The sequence below is a fragment of the Eschrichtius robustus genome, chromosome 3 (genome assembly GCF_028021215.1).
Source record: "Eschrichtius robustus isolate mEscRob2 chromosome 3, mEscRob2.pri, whole genome shotgun sequence".
Classification (NCBI taxonomy): Eukaryota; Metazoa; Chordata; class Mammalia; order Artiodactyla; family Eschrichtiidae; genus Eschrichtius; species Eschrichtius robustus.
In genome coordinates, this window is record NC_090826.1 from 128650431 (window position 1) to 128674447 (window position 24017).

General features: G+C 37.7%; 1 protein-coding gene across 1 annotated transcript in view; it reads left to right on the plus strand.

Moving 5' to 3' along the window:
- The window catches only part of MROH9 (maestro heat like repeat family member 9), a 76134-nt gene extending 64741 nt beyond the window's left edge, over positions 1-11393 (plus strand). The window contains exons 19-21 of the mRNA XM_068537619.1: positions 8250-8312; positions 9834-10123; positions 11208-11393. Of these exons, the coding sequence (XP_068393720.1) occupies positions 8250-8312; positions 9834-10123; positions 11208-11393 (539 nt within the window). The remainder of the gene's footprint in view (positions 1-8249; positions 8313-9833; positions 10124-11207) is intronic.
- The last annotated feature ends 12624 nt before the right edge of the window (positions 11394-24017 follow it).

Sequence of the window (24017 nt, forward strand, 5' to 3'; positions counted from 1 at the left end):
ATATGAGAAACCCACAGCCAACATTGTCCTCAATGGTGAAAAACTGAAAACATTTCCACTAAGATCAGGAACAAGACAAGGTTGCCCACTCTCACCACTATTATTCAACATCGTTTTGGAAGTGTTAGCCACAGCAATCAGAGAAGACAAAGAAATAAAAGGAATCCAAATCGGAAAAGAAGAAGTAAAGCTGTCACTATTTGCAGATGACATGATACTATACATAGAGAATCCTAAAGATGCTACCAGAAAACTCCTAGAGCTAATCAATGAATTTGGTAAAGTATCAGGATACAAAATTAATGCACAGAAATCTCTTGCATTTCTATACACTAATGACGAAAAATCTGAAAGTGAAATTAAGAAAACACTCCCGTTTACCATTGCAACAAAAAGAATAAAATATCTAGGAATAAACTTACCTAAGGAGACAAAAGACCTGTATGCAGAAAATTATAAGACACTGATGAAAGAAATTAAAGATGATACAAATAGATGGAGAGATATACCATGTTCCTGGATTGGAAGAATCAACATTGTGAAAATGACTCTACTACCCAAAGCAATCTACAGATTCAATGCAATCCTTATCAAACTACCACTGGCATTTTTCACAGAACTAGAAGAAAAAATTTCACAATTTGTATGGAAACACAAAAGACCCCGAATAGCCAAAGCAATCTTGAGAACGAAAAATGGAGCTGGGGGAATCAGGCTCCCTGACTTCAGACTATATTACAAAGCTTCAGTAATCAAGACAGTTTGGTACTGGCACAAAAACAGAAATATAGATCAATGGAACAGGATAGAAAGCCCAGAGATAAACCCACACACATATGGTCACCTTACCTTTGATAAAGGAGGCAAGCTTATACAGTGGAGAAAAGACAGCCTCTTCAATAAGTGGTGCTGGGAAAATTGGACAGGTACATGTAAAAGTATGAAATTAGAACACTCCCTGACACCATGCACAAAAATAAACTCAAAATGGATTAAAGACCTAAGTGTAAGGCCAGACACTATCAAACTCTTAGAGGAAAACATAGGCAGAACACTCTATGACATACATCACAGCAAGATTCTTTTTGACCCAGCTCCCAGAGAAATGGAAATAAGAACACAAATAAAGAAATGGGAGCTAATGAAACTAAAAGCTTTTGCACAGGAAAGGAAACCATGAACAAGACCAAAAGACAACCCTCAGAATGGGAGAAAATATTTGCAAATGAAGCAACTGACAAAGGATTAATCTCCAAGATTTACAAGCAGCTCATGCAGCTCAATAACAAAAAAACGAACCACCCAATCCAAAAATGGGCAGAAGACCTAAATAGACATTTCTCCAAAGAAGATATACAGATGGCCTACAGACACATGAAAGAATGGTCAACATCATTAATCATTAGAGAAATGCAAATCAAAACTACAATGAGATATCATCTCACACCGGTCAGAATGGCCATCATCAAAAAATCTAGAAACAATAAATGCTGGAGAGGGTGTGGAGGAAAGTGAACACTCTTGCACTGTTGGTGGGAATGTAAATTGATACAGCCACTATGGAGAACAGTATGGAGGTTCCTTAAAAAACTACAAATAGAACTACCATACGACCCAGCAATCCCACTACTGGGCATATACCCTGAGAAAACCATAGGTCAAAAAGAGTCATGTACCAAAATGTTCATTGCAGCTCTATTTACAATAGCCAGGACATGGAAGCAACCTAAATGTCCATCGACAGATGAATGGATAAAGAAGATGTGGCACATATATACAATGGAATATTACTCAGCCATAAAAAGAAATGAAATGGAGGTATTTGTAATGAGGTGGATGGAGTTAGAGTCTGTCATACAGAGTGAAGTAAGTCAGAAAGAGGCAAACAAATACAGTATGCTAACACATATATACGGAATCTAAGGAAAAAAAAAAAAAAAGGCCATGAAGAACCTAGTGGCAAGACGGGAATAAAGACACAGACCTACTAGAGAATGGACTTGAGGATATGGGGAGGGGGTGGGGTGAGATGTGACAGGGTAAGAGAGTGTCATGGACATATATACACTACCAAATGTAAAATAGATAGCTAGTGGGAAGCAGCCGCATAGCACAGGGAGATCAGCCCCGTGCTTTGTGACCACCTAGAGGGGTGGGATGGGGAGGGTGGGAGGGAGGGAGATGCAAGAGGGAAGAGAAATGGGAACATATTGTATATGTATAACTGATTCACTTTGTTATAAAGCAGAAGCTAACACACCATTGTAAGGCAATTATACTTCAATAAAGATGTTTAAAAAAAAAAAAGTCAATAGGGCTTTTTTTTCAAAATTCACATCCTAATTTTAAAATTAATATAGAAAAGTTACCATGCAAGAATATCCAGGAAGGGCTTCCCTGGTGGCACAGTGGTTGAGAATCTGCCTGCCAATGCAGGGGACACGGGTTCGTGCCCTGGTCTGGGAAGATCCCACATGCCACGGAGCAACTAGGCCCGTGAGCCACAATTACTGAGCCTGCGCGTCTGGAGCCTGTGCTCCGCAACGAGAGAGGCCGTGATAGTGAGAGGCCCGCGCACCGCAATGAAGAGGGGCCCCCGCTTGTCGCAACTAGAGTAAGCCCTCGCACAGAAACGAAGACCCAACACAGCCAAAATAAATAAATAAATAAATAAATAATTTAAAAAAAAAAAAAAAAAAAAAAAGAATATCCAGGAAGTTCTAACCAAAAAAGAATGAAAGAGGACTAGCCTTATCAGATATTAATATAGCTACAGTAATTAAAATCACATGGAATGAATAGATAGACAAATGGAACAAAATACCATCTAGAAATAACTGCCAAAACATGCAATATTTTACAGTGAATCACTGGCTTTAACTAATAGTGATGAAAATATGGAATATTCCTTAAATGGTTTGGGGACACATGGTGAGCCATCTGGAATTTTTAAAATTATTTTATTCCTATCCCACTCTTTACACTAAATAAATTCCAGATGGTCAAAGGCACAAATGCTTAAAATAAAACCATAATAATAAATAAGATTAGATAAAATAGTGTAGAAGAATTTGCTTTATAATCATGGGGTAGGTAAGATCATTCTAAGTAAAAGTAAAAATCATAAAAGATTGACAAACTATGTAAAAATAAATATTTCTGCAAGGCAAAACCATTATAAACAAAGTCAAAAGCCAAATTGTAATAAAATCTTTATGTCACTTATCACATATAAAGGGTGCATGAATTCTTACTGTCTAAAGAATCCTTACAAATCTGTAAGAAAAGCCAAACAACCCACTAGGAAAATGGACAAAGTACATGAAGAAAATTATTTGGCTCATATACATAAAATTTTCACAGCCTCATCCAAAAAGTGATGCAAATTGAATTGATAAAGTGCTTCCATCCATCAAACTGACAAAGAACAAAAATGATTATACTACATAGTTTTGTCCAGGTTGCAGGAAGTAGGCAATCACTTACATTACTGGTCACAGTGTAAATTACTACAATCTCAGAACAATTTGGTAATTTCCATCCAAATGTGAAATGCATATTCTTTTGACTTAATAATCTCTTCTCAAGAGAATTTATCCTCTGATATAGTCACATATGAGAAGTGATGTGTGCATGTAGATATTCATTGCATCACTGGCTTTATAATACCATCATCCTTAGCATGTGGCTTGTAACCTTATTTGTGTTTTCTGATTACCTTCAGCATTTTCGCCGTGTTATCCCAAGGAGAAAAAAAAAAAAAGGTAAAAGGCAAAATGTGTCCCTGGGTCAACCTAATTCTACAAAGCTTTCTTCAAAATCCCAACCGGTGATTCATCTTACACCTCCCAATGACCAGAACTGTCACAATGCCACCATCATTTGCAAGAGATGTTTGGCACTTTTTTTATTGGGCAAGAAGGGGACAATGATATTAGATTGACAGCTAGCAGTGTGTCACAATTGCCAAATTTGAAATTTAAGAGTTTTCGCATAAGTATCTGTACTTCCAATTATTTGATAGGGGGAGGAGATAAGGCTACACTGAACCTGCGTTTCTGCCTGGTAACAACTGAGCAGAGCTGACTGCTTGTGGGTGGAGCTTGTAGTTCCTGTTCCCACGCTCCCCACCACTACTAACTGCATTCTTCCATTTAGCTAAAATCACACCCACGTGCACCTTGTTGGCATTGTGGTTAGTCTGCCGTGTTTCAAAACTTTCAAAACATCCAATTCTATTTGAAATTTCATTTGTAACTTTCAAAAACACCATTTCAGTAGAGTCATTTAATTTTCAGTTGTTTTTGCCTAATTTTGCCACCTATTTTGCTCCTTTGGTGGTAATGTTGTATTTCTGAAGTTCCTACAGTATAAGAAAGACCCAAATATAATTACGGCTTAAACAAAATAGTAGCTTATTTCTCTCTCATTTAACAATCCAAGTATACGTAGACTAGTGTCAGCTCTTTTGTTGCTCTAGTATTCTCATCACACAGTTTCCTACATCAGGTCCAAGATGTTTCCTCCATCGCCTGAAACCACTTCTACATACCAGTCAATTGGAAAGGGGAAAATATCAAGAGGTCACAGGCATCTCTTTAAAGAGCAGCTGTAACTTCTGCTAAATGATCATTAGCTCAGAACATAGATGTTGCCATACCTAGCTGCAAAGAAGTCTTAAAAGTCTAGTCATCTGCTGGACGGCCATATGTCCAGCTAAAAATTGGTAGTTTTAGTAAGAGAACTAAAGATAAAGAAGTAATTTGACAATAGGGGAAATTAGTACTCTCTAGCATAAGAAATTTTCATTCATTATTTGTACCCACCATCTAATTCAGAAAGGAATTGCATTGATTTACAAACTTAAGCAAAAGTATGCCAATTAAGGATACCTCCACAACACAGGGCTTTGTTTTTAAACATTATTCTTAAATTTTTAAGCCCATGTTCCACCTGTCAATAAGAATATCTTGAGCTTTACTATCTGTAAATTGTATTATGAAAATAATGTATTATTGTGATTTCTGTGGTCACTATTTTGACGGAAGCAGAGGCAGTGTGAAATATTGGTGAGAGTAGATACATTTCCATTGAAATCTCCGAATGAACACCCACTAGCCATGTGACCTTCACCAAGTTACTTAATCTCTATGAACTTTTATTTTATCACATGGAAAATGAGGATAATAAGAACAGCAATAAAAATATTTCTTAAATCTATCTGAAAACATGTAAGAGCTTTTATAAAGGCAGTGAAGAGAAAGTAGAAAAACCAAAAGAAGTAGGCCTGATATTTGGGGATTATTTCCCTTTATAGATTTTCTTTTATAAATTTATAGATCAATTCTAAATGCAAAAAGGGTATTTGGGAGGCTGATAAACTGTGCAGAAATTTTAGCTGTCTCACTGAGCTGGAGGAATAAAACTTGTAGTGGACTGACAATGAGGAGGAACCCTGGTAAATACTCCCAAGTTTTCAGCTGGGATCCCTGATGTCTCTACCCTAAGAGTAAGAGTAAACTAAAAATAGGCCAGCCCTTAAAATTACTGAACCTTTGAATATCTAACTCGCTGGTTGGATTAAGGGGATATATCTCCAGCCTAACTGCCTGCCAAAAAAGCAAAAATAAATCCTCTCTGGGAGAAGATAAATTGCCCAGAGCCTAAAAGTATCTACACAAAATTGTATACACAATAGCTGAGATTTAATCAAAAATAACCAGACGTTTAGATTTTTTTAATTACAAGGAAAAAAAAAAGAAACAGAATCTAGTATACGCAATCATTGAAGTTTATCAGATAGGAACTTTAAAATAAATATGATTAGTATGCTCAAAAGATTAAATAATGAGATGGAATGCAGAACTCAATGGGTAAAATTAGCAGCAGACTAGAAAGAACTGAAAAGAGATAAAGAGAATTAGAAATGTCAGAATAAAATATTCAGCATCAAGATTAAAACTCAAAGAGTTAAAAATGGAAAATATGAAAAGAGCATAATAATATGAGATATGGTTAAAAGGTCTAACATACGCGTTCCATAAGGATAGTGGGGAAAGAATGAGACAAAATAAATATTTGAAGAGATAATGACCAAAAATTTTCCAAAACTAAAATAAGGTAATAACAAGAAATAAAATGTATAAGTCTGGAAAAAAGAAAATAGAACTTCCAAAATTTGCAGATAAATAATTGAGTATTTAGAACACTGGAAAGAATTCAGAAAAACTATTAGAATTAAATAAATTTAGCAAGTTTTCTATATACAATATCAATATACAAAGATCAATTGGGTTTCTACACACTATCAATAAACAACTAGAAAATTAATTTTTTGATGCCTAATGCCTTGTACCAAAATTCATCAAATACCTCAAAATAAAACTAAGGAAAGATGTACAAGACTGATACACAATAAAACTAGAAAATGTTGAGAAGTTTTTAAGAAGACTTAAATAGAGTGATATATCATGTTTATGTATTAAAGAATTAAGTATTGTTAACAATGTCAACTCTCCCCAGACTGTTCAGTATATTCAATACAACCCCAAACAAAATTTCACCAGAGGTTTTGGGTGTGTATGTGTGTGTGTGTGTGTGTGTGTGTGAAATTTGAGAAGTTGATTCTAATTTTTACATGAAAATTTAAAGATTTGAGAATAGCCAAGATAATCTGAAGAAGAATCACAAAGTTGAAGAACTTATACTACTGGATATCTAAGACTCATTTTACATTAAGGTAGTATGGAAGTGGCACAATGATAGAATGGAGTCAAGACACTGACCCCTGCACAATTTACGATTTAAATGACCCTGCAAAGCATTAGGGAAAGGACTTTTTTTTTTCTCTTAATGGTGCTCGATTAATTTCATAGGTAAGTAATCTCAACCCCTATTTTATGCCATATAATTCCAGTTGGGCTTGCAATCCAAAAATGTGAAAAGGTAAAACAATAAAGTTTCCAGAAGTAAATATGGGAGAATATCTTTATGACCTTCAGACAGCAAAGATTCTCTATCAGGACTCCAAAATTCACTAACCATAAATTGGACTACGTTAAAATTAGGGACTTCTGTTCATCAAAAAAAACAAAAACTAAAACAATACATATGGAAAAGTTTAGCCCTGGGGTAGGAGAAGATATTTGTAATGGGTGTAATATTCTAAGAGATTAGTATCCAGAATTTAAAATGCCTAAGAATAAATAATTTAAAAAACACCTCAATATAAAAACAAGTGACTTACTTGAACAGACATTTCACTAAAGAAATATCCAAGTGGCCAATAAATATACAAAACTAATACCACCAAACCCATGAGACTGACTGAAAGGTAAAAGACGAACAATTTCAAGTGTTAGAGAGGATGTACAGCAATGGAAATGTAAGAATGAAAATTGGTACAACCACCTTGGAAACTGTTCTGCAGTAATGATTAAAGGTGAACATAAGCATATCCATTAGCCAATAAGTCCACTCCTAGCTATATACCAAACAGCAATGCACACAAATCTACGGAAAAATTCATGTACAAGAATGCCCACAATAACATCATTATTCATAATAGCCCAAAATTGGAAACAACACATTGTCCATCATAAGCAGGATGGCTAAAAAGTGCTGCATTAATAAGATGGAATATCATATAAAAGCATTCTGCAAACTCTTTCTGTAAAGAACCAGATAGTAAATATTTCAGGCTTTGAGTACCATATGGTCTCTGTCACAACTATGTAACCTTGCTGTTGGAGGGTGAAAGCAGCCGTAGATAATCCATAAGCAAATGAGCCAATAAGCATGGCTGTGTTTCAAGAGAACTTTGCCAACCTTTGTCATGTAGCAATGGAAATGAATGAACTATTGCTATGTTTAAAAACATGGATGAATCACACAATATAACCTTGAGCAAAAGAATGTATTCTGAAAGGTGAAGGAGGAGGATGTGAAGGGCATGAGGGAGGCTCCTAGGATAATAATAATATTCTATTTAATGACCTAGGTGGTAGCTAGATGTATTCACTCTGTAGTCATTTATTGAGCTGTACAATTATGATTTCTGCACATTTATATACACATGTATATCTCAATAAAGAATTTTATTAATAATTATTTGAAAGCACTAAAAGATGATTCAAGGATAATCTAGAGATGCTTTGCTTTGAAGAAAGCAATGAAGGTAGCCAGATAATATCAGATAATGTATTTTCATAACGTATTTTCGGGTAACTTTAACTTTACTTTGTGCATAGGGTACTTGGCAAAATTGGGTGGCCATTTACTGCTCAGAGATGAAATTGAAGTCATGCTTGAGGGTAAGTGTTGAAGTTACAATGAAATCTTTATGTATAGGCCTAAATAACTTCACTATTTGTGATTCAATTTATATCTGAGCTCTATAGTGATGCAAGGGATGGGAAGAGGGTGGTAGAGGTAGCTAGGCGGTTAAGGGGAAATCAGTGGAAGGACTGGGTTAAGGGACATCTTCTTTATTTTTTATTCTTTCTCTCTCTGTTTCAGTCTCTCCATTTGTCCCTCTCATTATTTGATACCTAACTATTATCCTAGAGTCCTTAGGAACTACAGAGAGTTAAGAATTCAGTCACTCATTAATCCATTCAACAAACATTTTTTCCAGCATCTACTATGAGACAACACTATTCTATCTGCAGGGTATACAGCAGCAGACAAAGCAAAGTCCCTTCCCTCAGAGAATTTACATTTTAGTGGAGAGCAATGTACACTTGCACCAGAAGAAATTAAAGAAGGGTAATGTTTATTCTTTCAAAATGTTTGGATCTTCAGCATCTCTCTCTTAGCCTCTGCCTATTTCCCCTTCAGGATCAGAATTACCAACAGGGGAGGCAGAAAATAAGGTGGCTGCCTTCCTTCCTTTTTTTGGTAATAGACTTTATATTTTAGAGCAATTTTAGATTAATAGAAATATTGAGTGGAAGATACAGAGGTTTCCTGTATACCTCCTGACCCCACACATGCAGAGCCTCCCCCAATTACCAACATCCCCCAGCAGAGTGGTACCTTTGTCACAGTTGATGAATCTACATTGACACATCATTATCTTCCTTCCTTTTTTATTCATTCATATTTATTGACTGCCGGCTAAATACTAAGCACTCCCTCCATGTCACTCAGAATAGTTTTCTTCTTTCGCTCTTCCTCCTCCTTCTGTTCCTTCTCCTTTTCCTCTCTTTTCTAAATCTGTCCTTTTTTCCTTCTCTATTTCTTTTTATTAAGAAAGAAAATAATAACTTCCCACAAGCTCCACATATGAATATAATGATATTAGCATTTTGGTATATATCTTATTGCAGACATTTTTAAAGAATATAAACTATTACATATTTATTTTTAAAACTATCATAACTGTTTTATAACTTTTTCACTTACTCATGTGTCAGAAACATCTTTTCATGCCAAGAAATATGGGTCTACATCATCATGTTAATATGTATGTGCTATTTCACTTTATGATATCTCTAATTTTTAAGCACTTTCATATTGATGAACATTTAGACTGATTCCACTTTTTTCATTATTATGAGCAATATTGAACCTCTTCATGAATATATGTTTATGCTGTCTACCAGAATGCTCAGCACATAATAGGCACTCAGTAAACACTTAGTGAATATTTCCTTTTTTCTTTTAATGAGGTCTGGTGAGGATAGAGGATAAAAAACTTCCTGGATGCTATTTGTCAAAGTAACAAAAATTGGGGGAGGGGAGCTTTTGTGAAAGGTGGTGAGGCTATTTAGGGTTAGAGCTTCTCAGACTGAGAGTGATGCCTTGAATTAATGGCCTTTCTGCTGTTACAGCTGTTGACCGAGTGCTTCGGGATGAAGATCCTGTGATCAGAGAGTTTGCAGAAATAACAAACAAAATTTTTATGGAAATAGCTCATAGATTGACCTCCTCAAATATTAAACAAAGCTTCCGAAGACTGTTTAACCTAATCTACATTAAAAAATTGAAGCCTCTTTATAATTATAAACTTCCCAAGGACCTGACAGGCAGTCCTATGGGAATTAAAGAAACCAAGAATGATAAGGAAGCCATTATAGACAATAATTATGAAGACGTATTGGTAAAGAATGAAGGTGTATCGGTAAAGAATGCAAGGTTCACGAGTGCCTTGGAGCACACCTCAGAAGAGGAATGATTTTCCTTTCCCTCTTGATAACTTGAGTCCGTTTGTAGATGCTTTTCAGAAGGACACTAGAAGCCTTTACTGTCTCTTCTTGATTCTCTACTCAAATATAGAAATGTGTTGCCTCTCTCTGTCTGACAGTGATTAGAAGACTTACTTCATCAAAGCAACTAACAAAATTGAAAAAACATATAAGCAAAGTGTTTGATGAGAAGCTCTTGGATCTTGATGTAATCAATACATACCTACTGAACATCTTCTAAGTGCCAGACACTATGCTAGATAGTGAGGATATTTGGATGATGTAAACAAGGTTCCCATCCTCAGGAAGGCCACAGTCTAGTGACACACAGTGTGGTTATTTACACCCTGCTCTGATGAATGCTGCCTAGGGCAGTATTTACAAAGGAAGAAATGGAGCTTGCAGGGGAAGAGGATTTAGAGCAGGCAAACTATTCCAGGTAGAGACACTGAGGCAAGAAGAGTGTTGGGGGAAGCTGGAGAGTTTGTTGTGGGTACAGGTGGTTAAAGAAAGAATAGGGAGAGCTGAGACCTGAGGGGAAGATTGTGCTGTGCCAATGGTTTTAAACTTTTTGAAATGAAAATTGGAGAGTCAACATAGTTAGTGGTTCCCATGGCCATCAGGATCCAGTTTAACACTTTGTCCTGGTTTATAAGAAAGTTGATATATAAATGTTGAACTGCAGTGATCTTGCTTGATTTAAGGCTCCAGGCTCATCTTTCACTCATCTCACTTTACCTTCCTGCCACCCCTGCATCCCACCCTAGCATAAACCACTTCAGCCACAGGGAAGTACTTGCTGGTAGATGAAAGCCCCATTTCCTCTGTTGACTCAGATGTTGTGGCTTTGAAATGTGTCAACTTGCAGTTCACACATGTTTTTATTTCTCTGCCAGCTCGCCTTGCTAGGAGTTGGGGCAGCAGCCATTCTACCTTCCCTTGGGTCCTTCTTCAGCTTCTCTGACTTCTGGGCCAGGTGGGTTTAGTAATGTTGACAAAGGGTACCAGCTTCTCCTGTAGGACATCTGCATCATCAACATCATCAGTGTTGGAGGCAATAAGAGACTGATACAGTCACACGCTTGTGGGTTCTACCTCGTCCCTGCTCTCCACTTCACACCCACACTCCTTTCCCAATTGCCTGCTCTGCAGACTTCAAGCTCCAGCACAAGATGTGAAGATGACAACTTTGCAGAGGCTTCTTAACCCGCTCCCACAATTGCTTACAGTCAAACCTCTGGTTGTGCCTCTCTAATTGAACCTTTACTGATATATCTGAGATACATTTCCAGTCCTCTTTTTTTTTTTAATTGGGGTAGAGTTGCTTAACAATGCTGTGTTAGTTTCTGCTGTACAACGAAGTGAATCACCTTTATGTATACATATATCCCCTCGCTCTTGGACCTCCCTCCCACCATCCCCCATCCCACCCATCTAGGTCATCACAGAGCACCGAGCTGAGCTCCCTGCTCTATACAGCAGGTTCCCACTAGCTCACTGTTTTACACGATAGTGTATATATGTCGATCCCAATCTCCCAATTCATCCCTCCCCTCCTTCCCCCACACTGTGTCCACGTGTTTGTTCTCTACATCTGTGTCTCTATTCCTGCCTTGCAAATAGGTTCACCTGTACCATTTTTCTAGATTCCACATATATGCATTAATAGACAATATTTGTTTTTCTCCTTTTTTAAAAACATATTTATTGGAGTATAACTGCTTTACAATGTTGTGTTAGTTTCTACTGTATAACGAAGTGAATCAGCTATATGTATACATATATCTCCATACCCCCTCCCTCTTGAGCCTCCCTCCCAACCCTCCCTATCCCACCACTCTAGGTGTTCACAAAGCACCGAGCTGATCTCCCTGTGCTACGGGGCTGCTTCCCACTAGCTATCTATTTTACATTTGGTAGTGTATATGTCAATGCCATTCTCTCACTTCGTCCCAGCTTACCCTTCCCCCTCCCTGTGTCCTCAAGTCCAGTCTCTACATCTGAGACTTTATTCCTGTCCTGCCCCTAGGTTCTTCAGAACCTTTTTTTTTTTTTTTTTAGATTCCATATATATGTGTTAGCATATGGTATTTGTTTTTCTCTTTCTGACTTACTTCACTCTGTATAACAGTCTCTAGGTCCATCCACGTCTCAACAAATGACCCAATTTCGTTCCTTTTTATGGCTGAGTAATATTCCATTTTATATATGTACCACATCTTCTTTATCCTTTCATCCGTCAATGGACATTTAGGTTGCTTCCATGTTCTGGCTATCGTAAATAGTGCTGCAATGAACATTGGGGTACATGTGTCTTTTTGAATTATGGTTTTCTCAAGGTAAGGCCCAGTAGTGGGATTGCTGGGTCATATAGTAGTTCTAGTTTTAGTTTTTTAAGGAACCTCCATACTGTTCTCCATAGTGGCTATGTCAATTTACATTCCCACCAACAGTACAAGAGGGTTTCCTTTTCTCCACACCCTCTTCAACATTTATTGTTTGTAGATATCTTGATGATGGCCATTCTGACGGGTGTGAGGTGATACCTCACTGTAGTTTTGATCTGCATTTCTCTAAAATTAGTGATGTTGAGAATCTTTTCATGTGCTATTTAACCATCTGTATGTCTTCTTTGGAGAAACGTCTATTTAGGTCTTCTGCCCATTTTTTGATTGGGTTGTTTGTTTTTTTGATATTGAGCTGCATGAGCTGTTTTTAGATTTTGGAGATTAATCCCATGTCAGTTGATTCTTTTGCAAATATTTTCTCCTATTATGAGTGTTGTCTTTTTGTCTCATTTATGGTTCTCTTTGCTTGCAAAAGCTTTTACATTGAATAAGGTCCCATTTGGTTATCTTTGTTTTTATTCTCATTACTCTAGGAGGTGGGTCAAAAAAAGATCTTGCTGTGATTTATGTTAAAAAGTTTTCTGCCTATGTTTTCCTCTAAGAGTTTTATAGTATCTGGTCTTACATATAGGTCTTTAATCCATTTTAAGTTTATTTTTGTATATGGTGTTAGCGAGTGTTCTAATTTCATTCTTTTACATGTAGCTGTCCAGTTTTCCCAGCACCACTTATTGAAGAGACTGTCTTTTCTCCATTGTATATTCTTGCCTCCTTTGTCATAGGTTAGGTAACCATAGGTGCATGGTTTTATCTCTGGACTTTCTATCCTGTACCATTGATCTATGTTTCTGTTTTTGTGCCAGTACCATACTGTCTTGATTACTGTAGCTTTTTAGTATAGTCTGAAATCAGGGAGCCTGATTCCTCCAGCTCCGTTTTGCTTTCTCATGATTGCTTTGGCTATAAGGGTCTGTTGTGTTTCCAAAGAAATTGTAAATTTTTTTACTCTAATGCTGTGAAAAATACAATTGGTAATTTGAAAGGGATTGCATTGAATCTGTCAATTGCTTTGGATAGTGTAGTCATTTTCACAATACTGATTCTTCCAATCCAAGAAAAATCTCTATCTGTTTGTGTCATCTTTGATTTCTTTCATCAGTGTCTTATAGTTTTCTGAGTACAGATATTTTACCTCCTTAGGTAGGTTTATTCCTAGGTATTTTACTCTTTTTCTTGCTGTGGTAAATGGGATTGTTTCCTTAATTTCCCTTTCTGATCTTTCATTGTTAGTGTATAGGAATGCAAGAGATTTCTGTGCATTAATTTTGTGTCCTGGAACTTTACCAAGTTCATTGATTAGCATCATTGATGGTGGCATCTTTAGGATTCTATATATAGTATCATGTCATCTGCAAACAGTGACAGTTTTACTTCTTTTCCAGTGTAGATTCCTTTTATCTCTTTTTCTTCTCTGATTACCATGGCTAGGAATTCCAAAACTATGTTGAATAATAGTGGTGAGAGTGGACAGCCTTGTCTTGTTCCTGATCTTAGAGGAAATGTTTTCAGTTTTTCACCATTGAGAATTATGTTTGCTGTGGGTTCGTCATATATGGCCTTAATTATATTGAGGTACATTCTTTCTATGTTCACTTTCTGAAGAGTTTTATCATAAATGGGTGCTGAATTTTGTCAAAAGCTTTTTCTGCATCTATTGAGATGATCATATGGTTTTTATTCTTTAATTTGTTAATATGGTATGACACATTGATTGATTTACATATATTGAAGAATCCTTGATAAACCCACTTGATCATGGTGTATGATCCTTTTTGTGTGTTGCTTGATTCTTTTTTTTAATAAATTTATTTATTTATTTATTTTTATTTATTTATTTATTTATTTATTTTTGGCTGCATTGGGTCTTCATTGCTGTGCATGGGAGTTCTCTAGTTGAGGTGAGTGGGGGCTACTTTTCTTTGTTGTGGTGCACAGGCTTCTCATTGTGGTGGCTTTTCTTGTTGTGGAGCATGGGCTCTAGGCACATGGGCTTCAGTAGTTGTGGCACATGAGCTCAGTAGTTGTGGCTCGTGGGCTCTAGAGCACAGGCTCAGTAGTTGCGGTGCAGTGGCTTAGTTGCTCCGCTGCATGTGGGCTCTTCCTGGACCAGGGATCAAACCCATGTCCCCTTCATTGGCAGGCAAATTCTTAACCACTGTGCCACCAGGGAAGTCCTGGATTCTTTTTGCTAGTATTTTGCTGAGAATTTTTGCATCTATGTTCATCAGTGATATTGGTCTGTAATTTTCCTTTTCGGTGATATCTTTGTCTGCTTTTTAGTATCAGGGTAATGGTGCCCTCAGAGAATGAGCTTGGGAGTGTTCCTTCCTCTGCAATTTTTTGGAAGAGTCTGAGAAGGATGGATGTTAGCTCTTCTCTAAATGTTTGGTAGAATTTGCCTGTGAAGCCATCTGGTCCTGGACTTTTTATTTGTTGGAAGATTTTTAATTGCAGTTTCAGTTTCATTACTTGTGATTGGTCTGTTCATATTTTCTATTTCTTCCTGGTTCAATCTTGGAAGGTTGTACCTTTCTAAGAATTTGTCCATTTCTTCCAGGATGTCCATTTTATTGGCATATAGTTGCTTATAGTAGTCTCTTATGATCTTCTGTATTTCTGTGGTGTCAGTTGTAATTTCTCCTTTTTCATTTCTTATTTTATGATTTGAATCCTCTCCGTTTTTTTCTTGATGAGTCTGGCAAAGGTTTATCAATTTTATTTTTCTTCTCAAAGAACCAGCTTTTAGTTTCATTGATTTTTGCTATTGTTTTCTTCATTTCTATTTCATTTATTTCTGCTCTGAATTTTATGATTTCTTTCCTTCTACTAACTTTGGGTTTTGTTTGTTCTTCTTTCTCTAGTTGCTCTAGGTGTAAGGTTAGGTTATTTGAGATTCTTCTTATTTCTTGAGGTAGGATTGAATTGCTATAAACTTCCATCTTAGTACTGCTTTTGCTGCATCCCATAGGTTTTGGGTCATCATGTTTCATTGTCATTTGTTTCTATGTATGTTTTTATTTCCTCTTTGATTTCTTCAGTGATCTCTTGGTTATTTAGTAGCGTATCATTTAGCCTCCATGTGTTTGTGTTTTTTACGGTTTTTTTTTCCTGTAATTGATTTCTAATCTCATAGCACTGTGGTCGGAAAACATACTTGATGCAATTTGAATTGTCTTAAATTTACTGAGGCTTGATTTGTGACCCAAGATGTGATCTATCCTGGAGAATGTTCATGAGCGCTTGAAAAGAAAGTGTATTCTGCTGCTTTTGGACGGAATGTCCTATAAATATCAATTAAGTCTATCTGGTCTATTGTGTCATTAAAGCTTGTGTTTCCTTATTAATTTTCTGCCTGGATGATCTGTCCAGTGGTGTAAGTGGAGTGTTGTAGTTCCCCACTATTATTGTTTCACTGTCAATTTCCCCTTTCATGGCTGTTAGCATTTGCCTTATGTATTGAGGTGCTCCTATGTTGGGTGCATAAATATTTATAATTTTATGTTTTCTTGGATTGATCCCTTGACCATTATGTAGTGTCCTTCCTTGTCTCTTGTAACAGTCTTTATTTTAAAGTCTATTTTATCTGATATGAGTATTGCTACTCCAGCTTTCTTTTGATTTCCATTTGCATGGAATATCTTCTTCCATCCTCTCACTTTCAGTCTGTATGTGTCTCTAGGTCTGAAGTGGGTCTCTTGTAGACAGCATATATACGGGTCTTGTTTTTTGTATCCATTCAGCCACTCTGTGTCTTTTGGTTAGAGCATTTAATCCATTTACATTTAAGGTAATTATCAATATGTATGTTCCTATTACCATTTTCTTTATTATTTTGGGTTGTTTTTGTAGGTCTTTTTCTTCTCTTGTGTTTCCTACCTAGAAAAGTTCCTTTAGCATTTGTTGTAAAGCTGGTTTGGTGGTTCTGAATTCTCTTAGCTTTTGCTTGTCTGTAAAACTTTTGATTTCTGTGTTGAATTTGAATGAGATCCTTGCTCGGTAGAGTAATCTTGGTTGTAGGTTTTTCCCTTTCATTACTTTACTTTTTTATGTTTTTTTTTTTTAATTTTAGGGTTTTTTTTTTATGTGGGCCATTTTTAAAGTCTTTATTGAATTTGTTACAAGATTGCTTCTGCTGTTTATGTTTTGGCTTTTTGGCCACGAGGCATGCAGGATCTTAGCTCCCCAACCAGGGATGGAACCCACATCCCTTGCATTGGAAGGTGAAGTTTTAACCACTGGACCACCAGGGAAGTCCCTCCCTTTCCTTACTTTAACTATATCTTGCCACTCCCTTCTCGCCTGCAGAGTTTCTGCTGAAAAATCAGCTGATAACCTTATGGGGATTCCCTTGTATGTTATTTTTTGCTTTTCCCTTGCTACTTTTAATATATTTTCTTTGAATTTAATTTTTGTTAGTTTGATTAATATGTGTCTCAGCATGTTTCTCTTTGGGTTTATCCTGTATGGGACTCTCTGTGCTTCCTATACTTGGGTGGCTATTTCTTTCCCATGTGAGGGAAGTTTTCAACTATAATTTCTTCAAATATTTTCTCAGACCATTTTTTCTTTCTCTTCTTCTTCTGGGACCATTATAATTCAAATGTTGGTGTGTTTAATGTTGTCCCAAATGTCTCTGAGACTCTCCTCCTAACTTCTTTTCATTCTTTTTTCTTTATTCTGCTCCTCAGCAGTTATTTCCACCATTCTATCATCCAGCTCACTTACTTGCTCTTCTGTCGCAGTTATTCTGTTATTGATTCCTTCTAGTGTATTTTTCATTTCAGTTATGGTGTTGTTCATCTCTGTTTGTTTGTCCTTTAGTTCTTCTAGATCTTTTTTAAACATCTCTTGTATTTTCTCATGCCTCCATTCTATTTCCAAGATCTTGGATCATCTTTACTATCATTATTCTGAATTCTTTTTCAGGTAGGTTGCCTATTGCCTCTTCATTTATTTGGTCTTGTAGGTACCTTGCTCCTTCACCTGTAACATATTTTTTTGTCATCTCATTTCAGTTTTGTTTTTTTTTGATGAGTGGGGCTGTGTTCCTGTCTTGCTGGTTGTTTGGCCTGAGGCATCCAGCACTGATGTTTGCAGGCAGTTGGGTGGAGCTGGGTCTTGGTGCTGAGATGAGGACCTCTGGCTGACCTCACACCAATTAATATTCCCTGGGACTTGAAGTTCCCTGTTAGTCCAGTGGTTTTGACTCAGCACGCTCACCACAGGAGCTCAGGCCCAACCCCTGGCCTTGGAACCAACACCCCACAAGCTGCACAGTGTGGAAAAAAAAAAAAAAGGCAACAAACAAAAAGGAGAGGAATGATAACAAAGAATAAAAAATAAAATTAAATTAGGAAAATAAAAAATATATTAGAAGAAATAACAATAAAAATGGAACAACAAAACAGAACCACAACAGAAAAAATATATATAAAGGAAATAAATTTTTTTTAATTTTTTAAAATTAAGAATAAAAATAAAAGATAAAAAACAAATTAAAAGAATAAATAAATAAATAATTCCCTGGTGCCTCCTCTATCAGTGTTGTTGCCTCCACGATGAGCTACAGCTTACCCCCACCTCCCCAGTAGGCCTCCAAGACCTCCAGGTAGGTCTCTGGACACACTGTTTCAGCCCCACCTCTGCATGTGTCCTCTCTCTAGCATCTGTTCCTGGAGCTGGTCCAGAGCACATGTGCCTGCACAGTCCAGCTGGGGCACAGGACTCCACAGGCATGCCTGCGTGTGGGGTTGGCACAGCTGGAGAAGGCCTTGGAGGGGGGCGGTGCTCAGCCCACCTGGACCCACGTGGCCACAGGAGGCCCTGTCAGGGGCAGCACTTAGGATGCCAGAACCTGCACAGCCAGAGGACGCCTTGACTGAGGCGGGGTTCAGAGCTGGGGACCCACACAGCTGGAAGAGGCCCTGGCAGTGGGGGGGGCTCAGGCCCGAGACCCCAGCAGGCTTGCTGGGGCCCAAGCAGGCAGGGGAGTTGTTGGCCGCATTTCTCTCCAATCCCCCAATCCCCTGAAGATCCTTCTCTGTCCCTGCTGATCCCCTCACCGTGAGTGGACCCTTCTGAACATGGGAACCTCTCCCCTTCCCCCAGACCCCCCTCAGGGGTGCCGGTCCTGTCCCACCTCCACTTTTTTTCACCCCCCCCTTCCCTCCAATGTCCTACCTGGTCGTGCAGGGATTCCTCCCATCCCCTTAGGTGTCCAAGGTCCCCCACCAGCGCCTAGTAGGTGCCCTAGTTGTGAGGAGATGTGAACTCCGCATCCACCTACTCTGCCATCTTGACTCCGTCCCCTCCATTCCTCTTTGATCAAGTAGTTGGATGTTGTCCCTATGTTTTACCTATCATTGCATTTATCACACTGTAGTAAAATTATTGGGTTGGTCAAAAAACTCTTTTGGTTTTAAGTACAAATAAAAGGAACATTTTTGATTTTCACAAACATCTTTATTGAGCAACATGTTCGCTAACCAAATGAACTTTTTGGCCAAGCCAGTACTAATGTCCTTCTCTCCCTGTCCCACAAAATTGAAGTGTCCTGAAACCAAACTTTGTATCTTATACTTGGTTAAGTACTCTGGCACTCACAGTCCTGGCACCTAATATATGCTCAGTGAATACTTGCCAAATGAATAAAATGCTAACAGGACATATTGCTCTCATGCTTCAATAAAATTTTTCAGATATTTATGAGTGTTACTTAATATTCAATATTAGAAATAATTTTAAAAATGGATGATTTTAATTTACCCCTTAACCCATATTATTTCCTATCACTCAGATGTCCCAGACCTAACTTTTCAAAATCAGGGCAAATTTTCTTTTCCACCTTCTAAACTAGAACTATTATTCAGCCTACCACAGCAGGATGCCTACTGTGGTAGTCTGAAAGATATCCACAATATCTTTCAGGTATCCCCAAAGATATCCAATTCCTAATCCCCAGAATCTACGAGTATGTTACCTTACATGGAAAAGGAAATTTACAGATATGATTAAATAAAGAATCTTGAGACAGGGAGAGGAAACTGGATTATCTGGGCTGGCCCCATGTAATCAGAAGGGTCTTCATAAGAGGAAGGTGGAAGTTAGAGAGGAAAGATTTTTGAAGATGCAATGATGCTGGCTTTGAAGAGGGAAATGAGGAACATGAGCCAAGGAATTCAAGGAATGCAACCCTAGAAGCTGAAAAAAGCAAGGAAATGGATTCTCCCCTAGTGCTCCCAGAATGAGCATAGTCCTACCAACACCTTGGTTTCAACCCAGTGAAAGCCAGTTTGGACATCTGAGCCCCAAAACTATAAGATATTAAGTTGGTATTGTTTCAAGGCATTAATTTGTGGTAATTTGTTAAAGCAGCAATAGGAAACTAATATACCTACCTAGAATTCTACAAAACGAAGCAAACCAAACCAATTCATAACTCTTCACCCTTCTCCACCCCCCACCCTCCCAAAGAAACAGACATAGCAACAAGTATAGTGGACCTTATACAAATGTTGAGGGTTTTGTAAAAGGTCAGATATTCTGTGATATTTACATGTTCTTCAAAGTCCTTTAGGTTAATGACCAAGGATTTCTTCCTCACTTTCAACCTACTACAGTAACCTCCTCCGTCATCTCCTGGTTCTCTCTGCTCTTTCTCCTTCTCTAATTATTGTCATTTTAATTACAATGTGTGGTGTGGTATTCCTCTTTGGGTTAATCCTGTATGGGACTCTCTGCACCTCCTGGACTTGGATGTCTATTTCTTTTCCCAGGTTAGGGAAGTTTTCAGCTATTATGTCTATGACTATCATAGCAACTGAGATATCTTCATTTGTTTCAAAGAATAAAAAATATAACTTCTGAATATGGAGTCAAGTGGTGGTAGAATATATAAGGCAGGTCTCAGGAAATAATTCAAGGCAAAGGAAAGCCCTCCATAGCTGAGTCAGCTAATTACCCAGCATAGGCACATGGCTAATCAACCAGAGACCAGTCCTCTTTGGACTCTAGGTGGCCAAAGTTCTCACCAATAGAAGGTGAGCAGAAGCAAAGTGTAAGATTTAGCCTAATCACTTGCTTAAGGAGGAAATCTGCCTTATTCCTTCCTGATGGTTGAATGTGGATGTGGAACTCAGCTTCAAACCTGGAGAAAATAATAATATAATATGCCCCTTGGAATATGGAAAAGCCCCTAACAGCCTGGATATCTGGATGGCTTCTGAGAGCAGGTCCTACCCATGCTGGACTTTTACATTAAAGGGAAATAAATGACTACCTATTTCAGTCTTTGCATTTATAGATATCTCTATTGCAGTGATTTAGTCTTCACTCTAATTAATACAGCCCCTCTCCAAACTCCCAGGTCCCTAAAGCCTGAAATTACACTTTTAAATCTTTACCCTTTGCCATAAAAACAACTCTGTTAAAATTCAAACACTGTATCTCAAGAAGCAGTAGCATAATGAGGTAGCATTCAATTGTGTCTACAAATAAATGAGTCTAAAGGATCCTTTCTGGAGGAGAATGTAAAACATAACACAACTCTTCTATTCAACCAAAACATACCCCTTCCCTGAAGAAGACAATGGTCTCATCCAGTTACTGATCTTAGCTCCAATTCTGTGACCTCTGAGTGACATGCTACCCCCACTCCTTAGTCAAGTGTGGCTTCCCATGGTCTGGCCCAATATACAATGGCAAAATTCTTCCACTGGACTGACAAGAGTAGAGTTGTATTTTGATCCTGTTTTTTTTGTTTTGCTTTTGCTCTTAATGCTCCAGTTTCACTAGACTCTGCTGATTCCTCTTCAAGGAAACCTCCCCTCCTGCCCTCTTCCTCCACCACTTCACCATGACATAGACAGAAAATCTAGTGAAACTATGAATCTATAGAAAGGAGAATGGTAGGAAATATTCTTTTTGGAGGTCCTTTGTCAGAGGACATGGGAACTGCAATTCTATAATAATACATTGATTGCAACTGGATCACCACTTAGAAATATATTCATGAGGCCAGAAACACCAAGCTGTCCCACAGTGTCAGGGAATTTAATTGCTGATATTTTGGGGTCCTATTTCTTTACAGCTTGATTTCAGTTAATGCCTTTCTCCATTCCTTTTATTCTCCCTTTTTACCACCAGCATATATGAAATATGTCCCAAATATGTTCACAAACTATCAGCTACAGAGGAAAGTATTCCATTAAGGGGTGTAACTGTGGCCAAGTGTAACCCCCCAAAAAATGACTTTTTAATTGAAGAGAAGGGATGAATGGAGGAAAACCCACAAGTAATAGGAGTCTTCTGGACCAACAGTGGCTAAAATGAACATGACAACCACTGCAATAAATGAGTTTGGTAATTCACAGCGTTCTTCAGGAAGATACTGAGGATATAAATCAATAAGGCCTAATATGCATGCAATATTAATTGCATAAATCGTTACATAACATCTTGGAGTTTGGGAGTATATTAGGTCATTCCTTGCTCATAAAGTGTTCTACACTTTACAGATGTGCTTACTGAAAATCATAAAATAACCCCAACAATGAAATATTACCTAACTGCTTCAGAAAAGTTTAAAATAAGCAGAATCCATACATTCAGAGGATATTACAGGTATTTCAAACACTTGTTTTTACTAAATGAAGAAATATATTTTTAATACTATTCTCTCAAAGCATTAACATTGACTTCTAAAATGTCTTCGTAATTTTTTTAATTTGCCACGATTACAAAGTAACAGATACCTGGTTGTCTTTGTAGGTTCTATAGGTTTCCCACTCCCTTCCCCAAATTATGTTTCTATATCTAAAGCTGAGCATAATGAACTTTTATTGAACTCTTTGAGTAAACTCTTCCCAAGAGCCAAGCACTTTATATGTATTATATGATTTCATCCCCAACCTCTGAAGGTAAGTAATTTTTTTATTCTCTTTTTATAGACAAAGGAATGAAAGCACAAAGACAGAGATTAATTTGCCCAAGGACACACGACTAGTACATGAAGTTCAAGGGTTCAAACCCAGATTTCCTGACTCTAACCCACCCAACTCTTGACTGATAAGCTCTGTTGCTTCTAATCTTATGAGGTTTATCATATGAGATCATCACACTTTGTGGTTGCAGTATCTTATTCATACAAAGATCCTGATTATCAAAAACATTTTACATCTCTTATCTTCACAACAACTTTATTCATTGTAGATAGGATATATCCCTTTTTAAGATTTTTTAAAAAATAAACTTTAGGTTTGTTACCTTTCCTAATTAAGAGCTGGTCACAGACTGACATAGCCCAAGGAGATGACATAAACTGGTTAGAACCAACAGGTCCAAGATGGTGGACATTTTGACTTCCACTAGACATTGAGCCTCAGTATACGCTCATTGTAACACATCAGCATGCTAAATGACACACCCACAGGCACCATGACAGTTCCAAGGCTGACCATAAAAGGTCAAAAAGTGGACAGCAGCCCAACTCCGGGAAGTCCCCACCCCTTCCCCAAAATAGCTGGAATACTCCTCCCACTCATTAGCCTGTGAAATTACCCACCCCTATACCCTGAAAACCCTATACCCTGGTGCCTCTCACCTTCTGAAATGGCCCACACTCTGCCTGTGGAGTGTGTATCTCTTTAAATAAATCCACTTCTTACCTATCACTTTGTCTCTCACTGAATTCTTTCTGCAATGAGAACATCAAGAACCTGAGCTTCATTACGTCCTGAGACCAGGTGTGTGATCTCAATTAAAAGACCATGGGTTCAAGTCCCAATCTGGGTTTTGGCTGGGTTCAAGTCCCAATCTGAGTTGCACCGTTTCAAGTATACAATTATAAATTGTTAACATAGGCTATGAAAGGAAATACATTGCACTCTGAGATCTAAAGGGACCTACTATAAAATGTGGATTTGAGAGGTTTCTTTAAGCTGAGATATGGGGGCTGTAAGGAATGTAGCAGTGGAAGAACTGGAGATCACTCAGGCATCTGCAACGTGTGTGAAGGGATGGAGGCAGCAATGAGTTGGCACATTTAAGAAACAAAATAAATCAACTACACTCCAATAAAAATTAATTTAAAAAAAAAAAGAAACAAAGATGGCCAGGATTGATGGAGCACAGTGTGCACAGGAGGAGTGGCACAGGATGATACTGGAATTATTGACAGGGGTGAAGGCTGTGCCAAGAATTTGGTGTTTCATTTCAAGTTTAATGAGACGCCATTGAAGAGTTTTCGGCAGGGAAATGACATCCAATCTGAGGTTTTAAGAAAGATCGCTTTGGCTGTTTTGTCAAGACAGGACTGGAGGTGAGAAAGTGTGAAATCAGAGAGACTAATCGGGCTGTTGCACAAGGCCAAGAAAGAAGTGGAAGTAGTGAACTATGCCGCGACCCATGAGATAGATAAAGCATC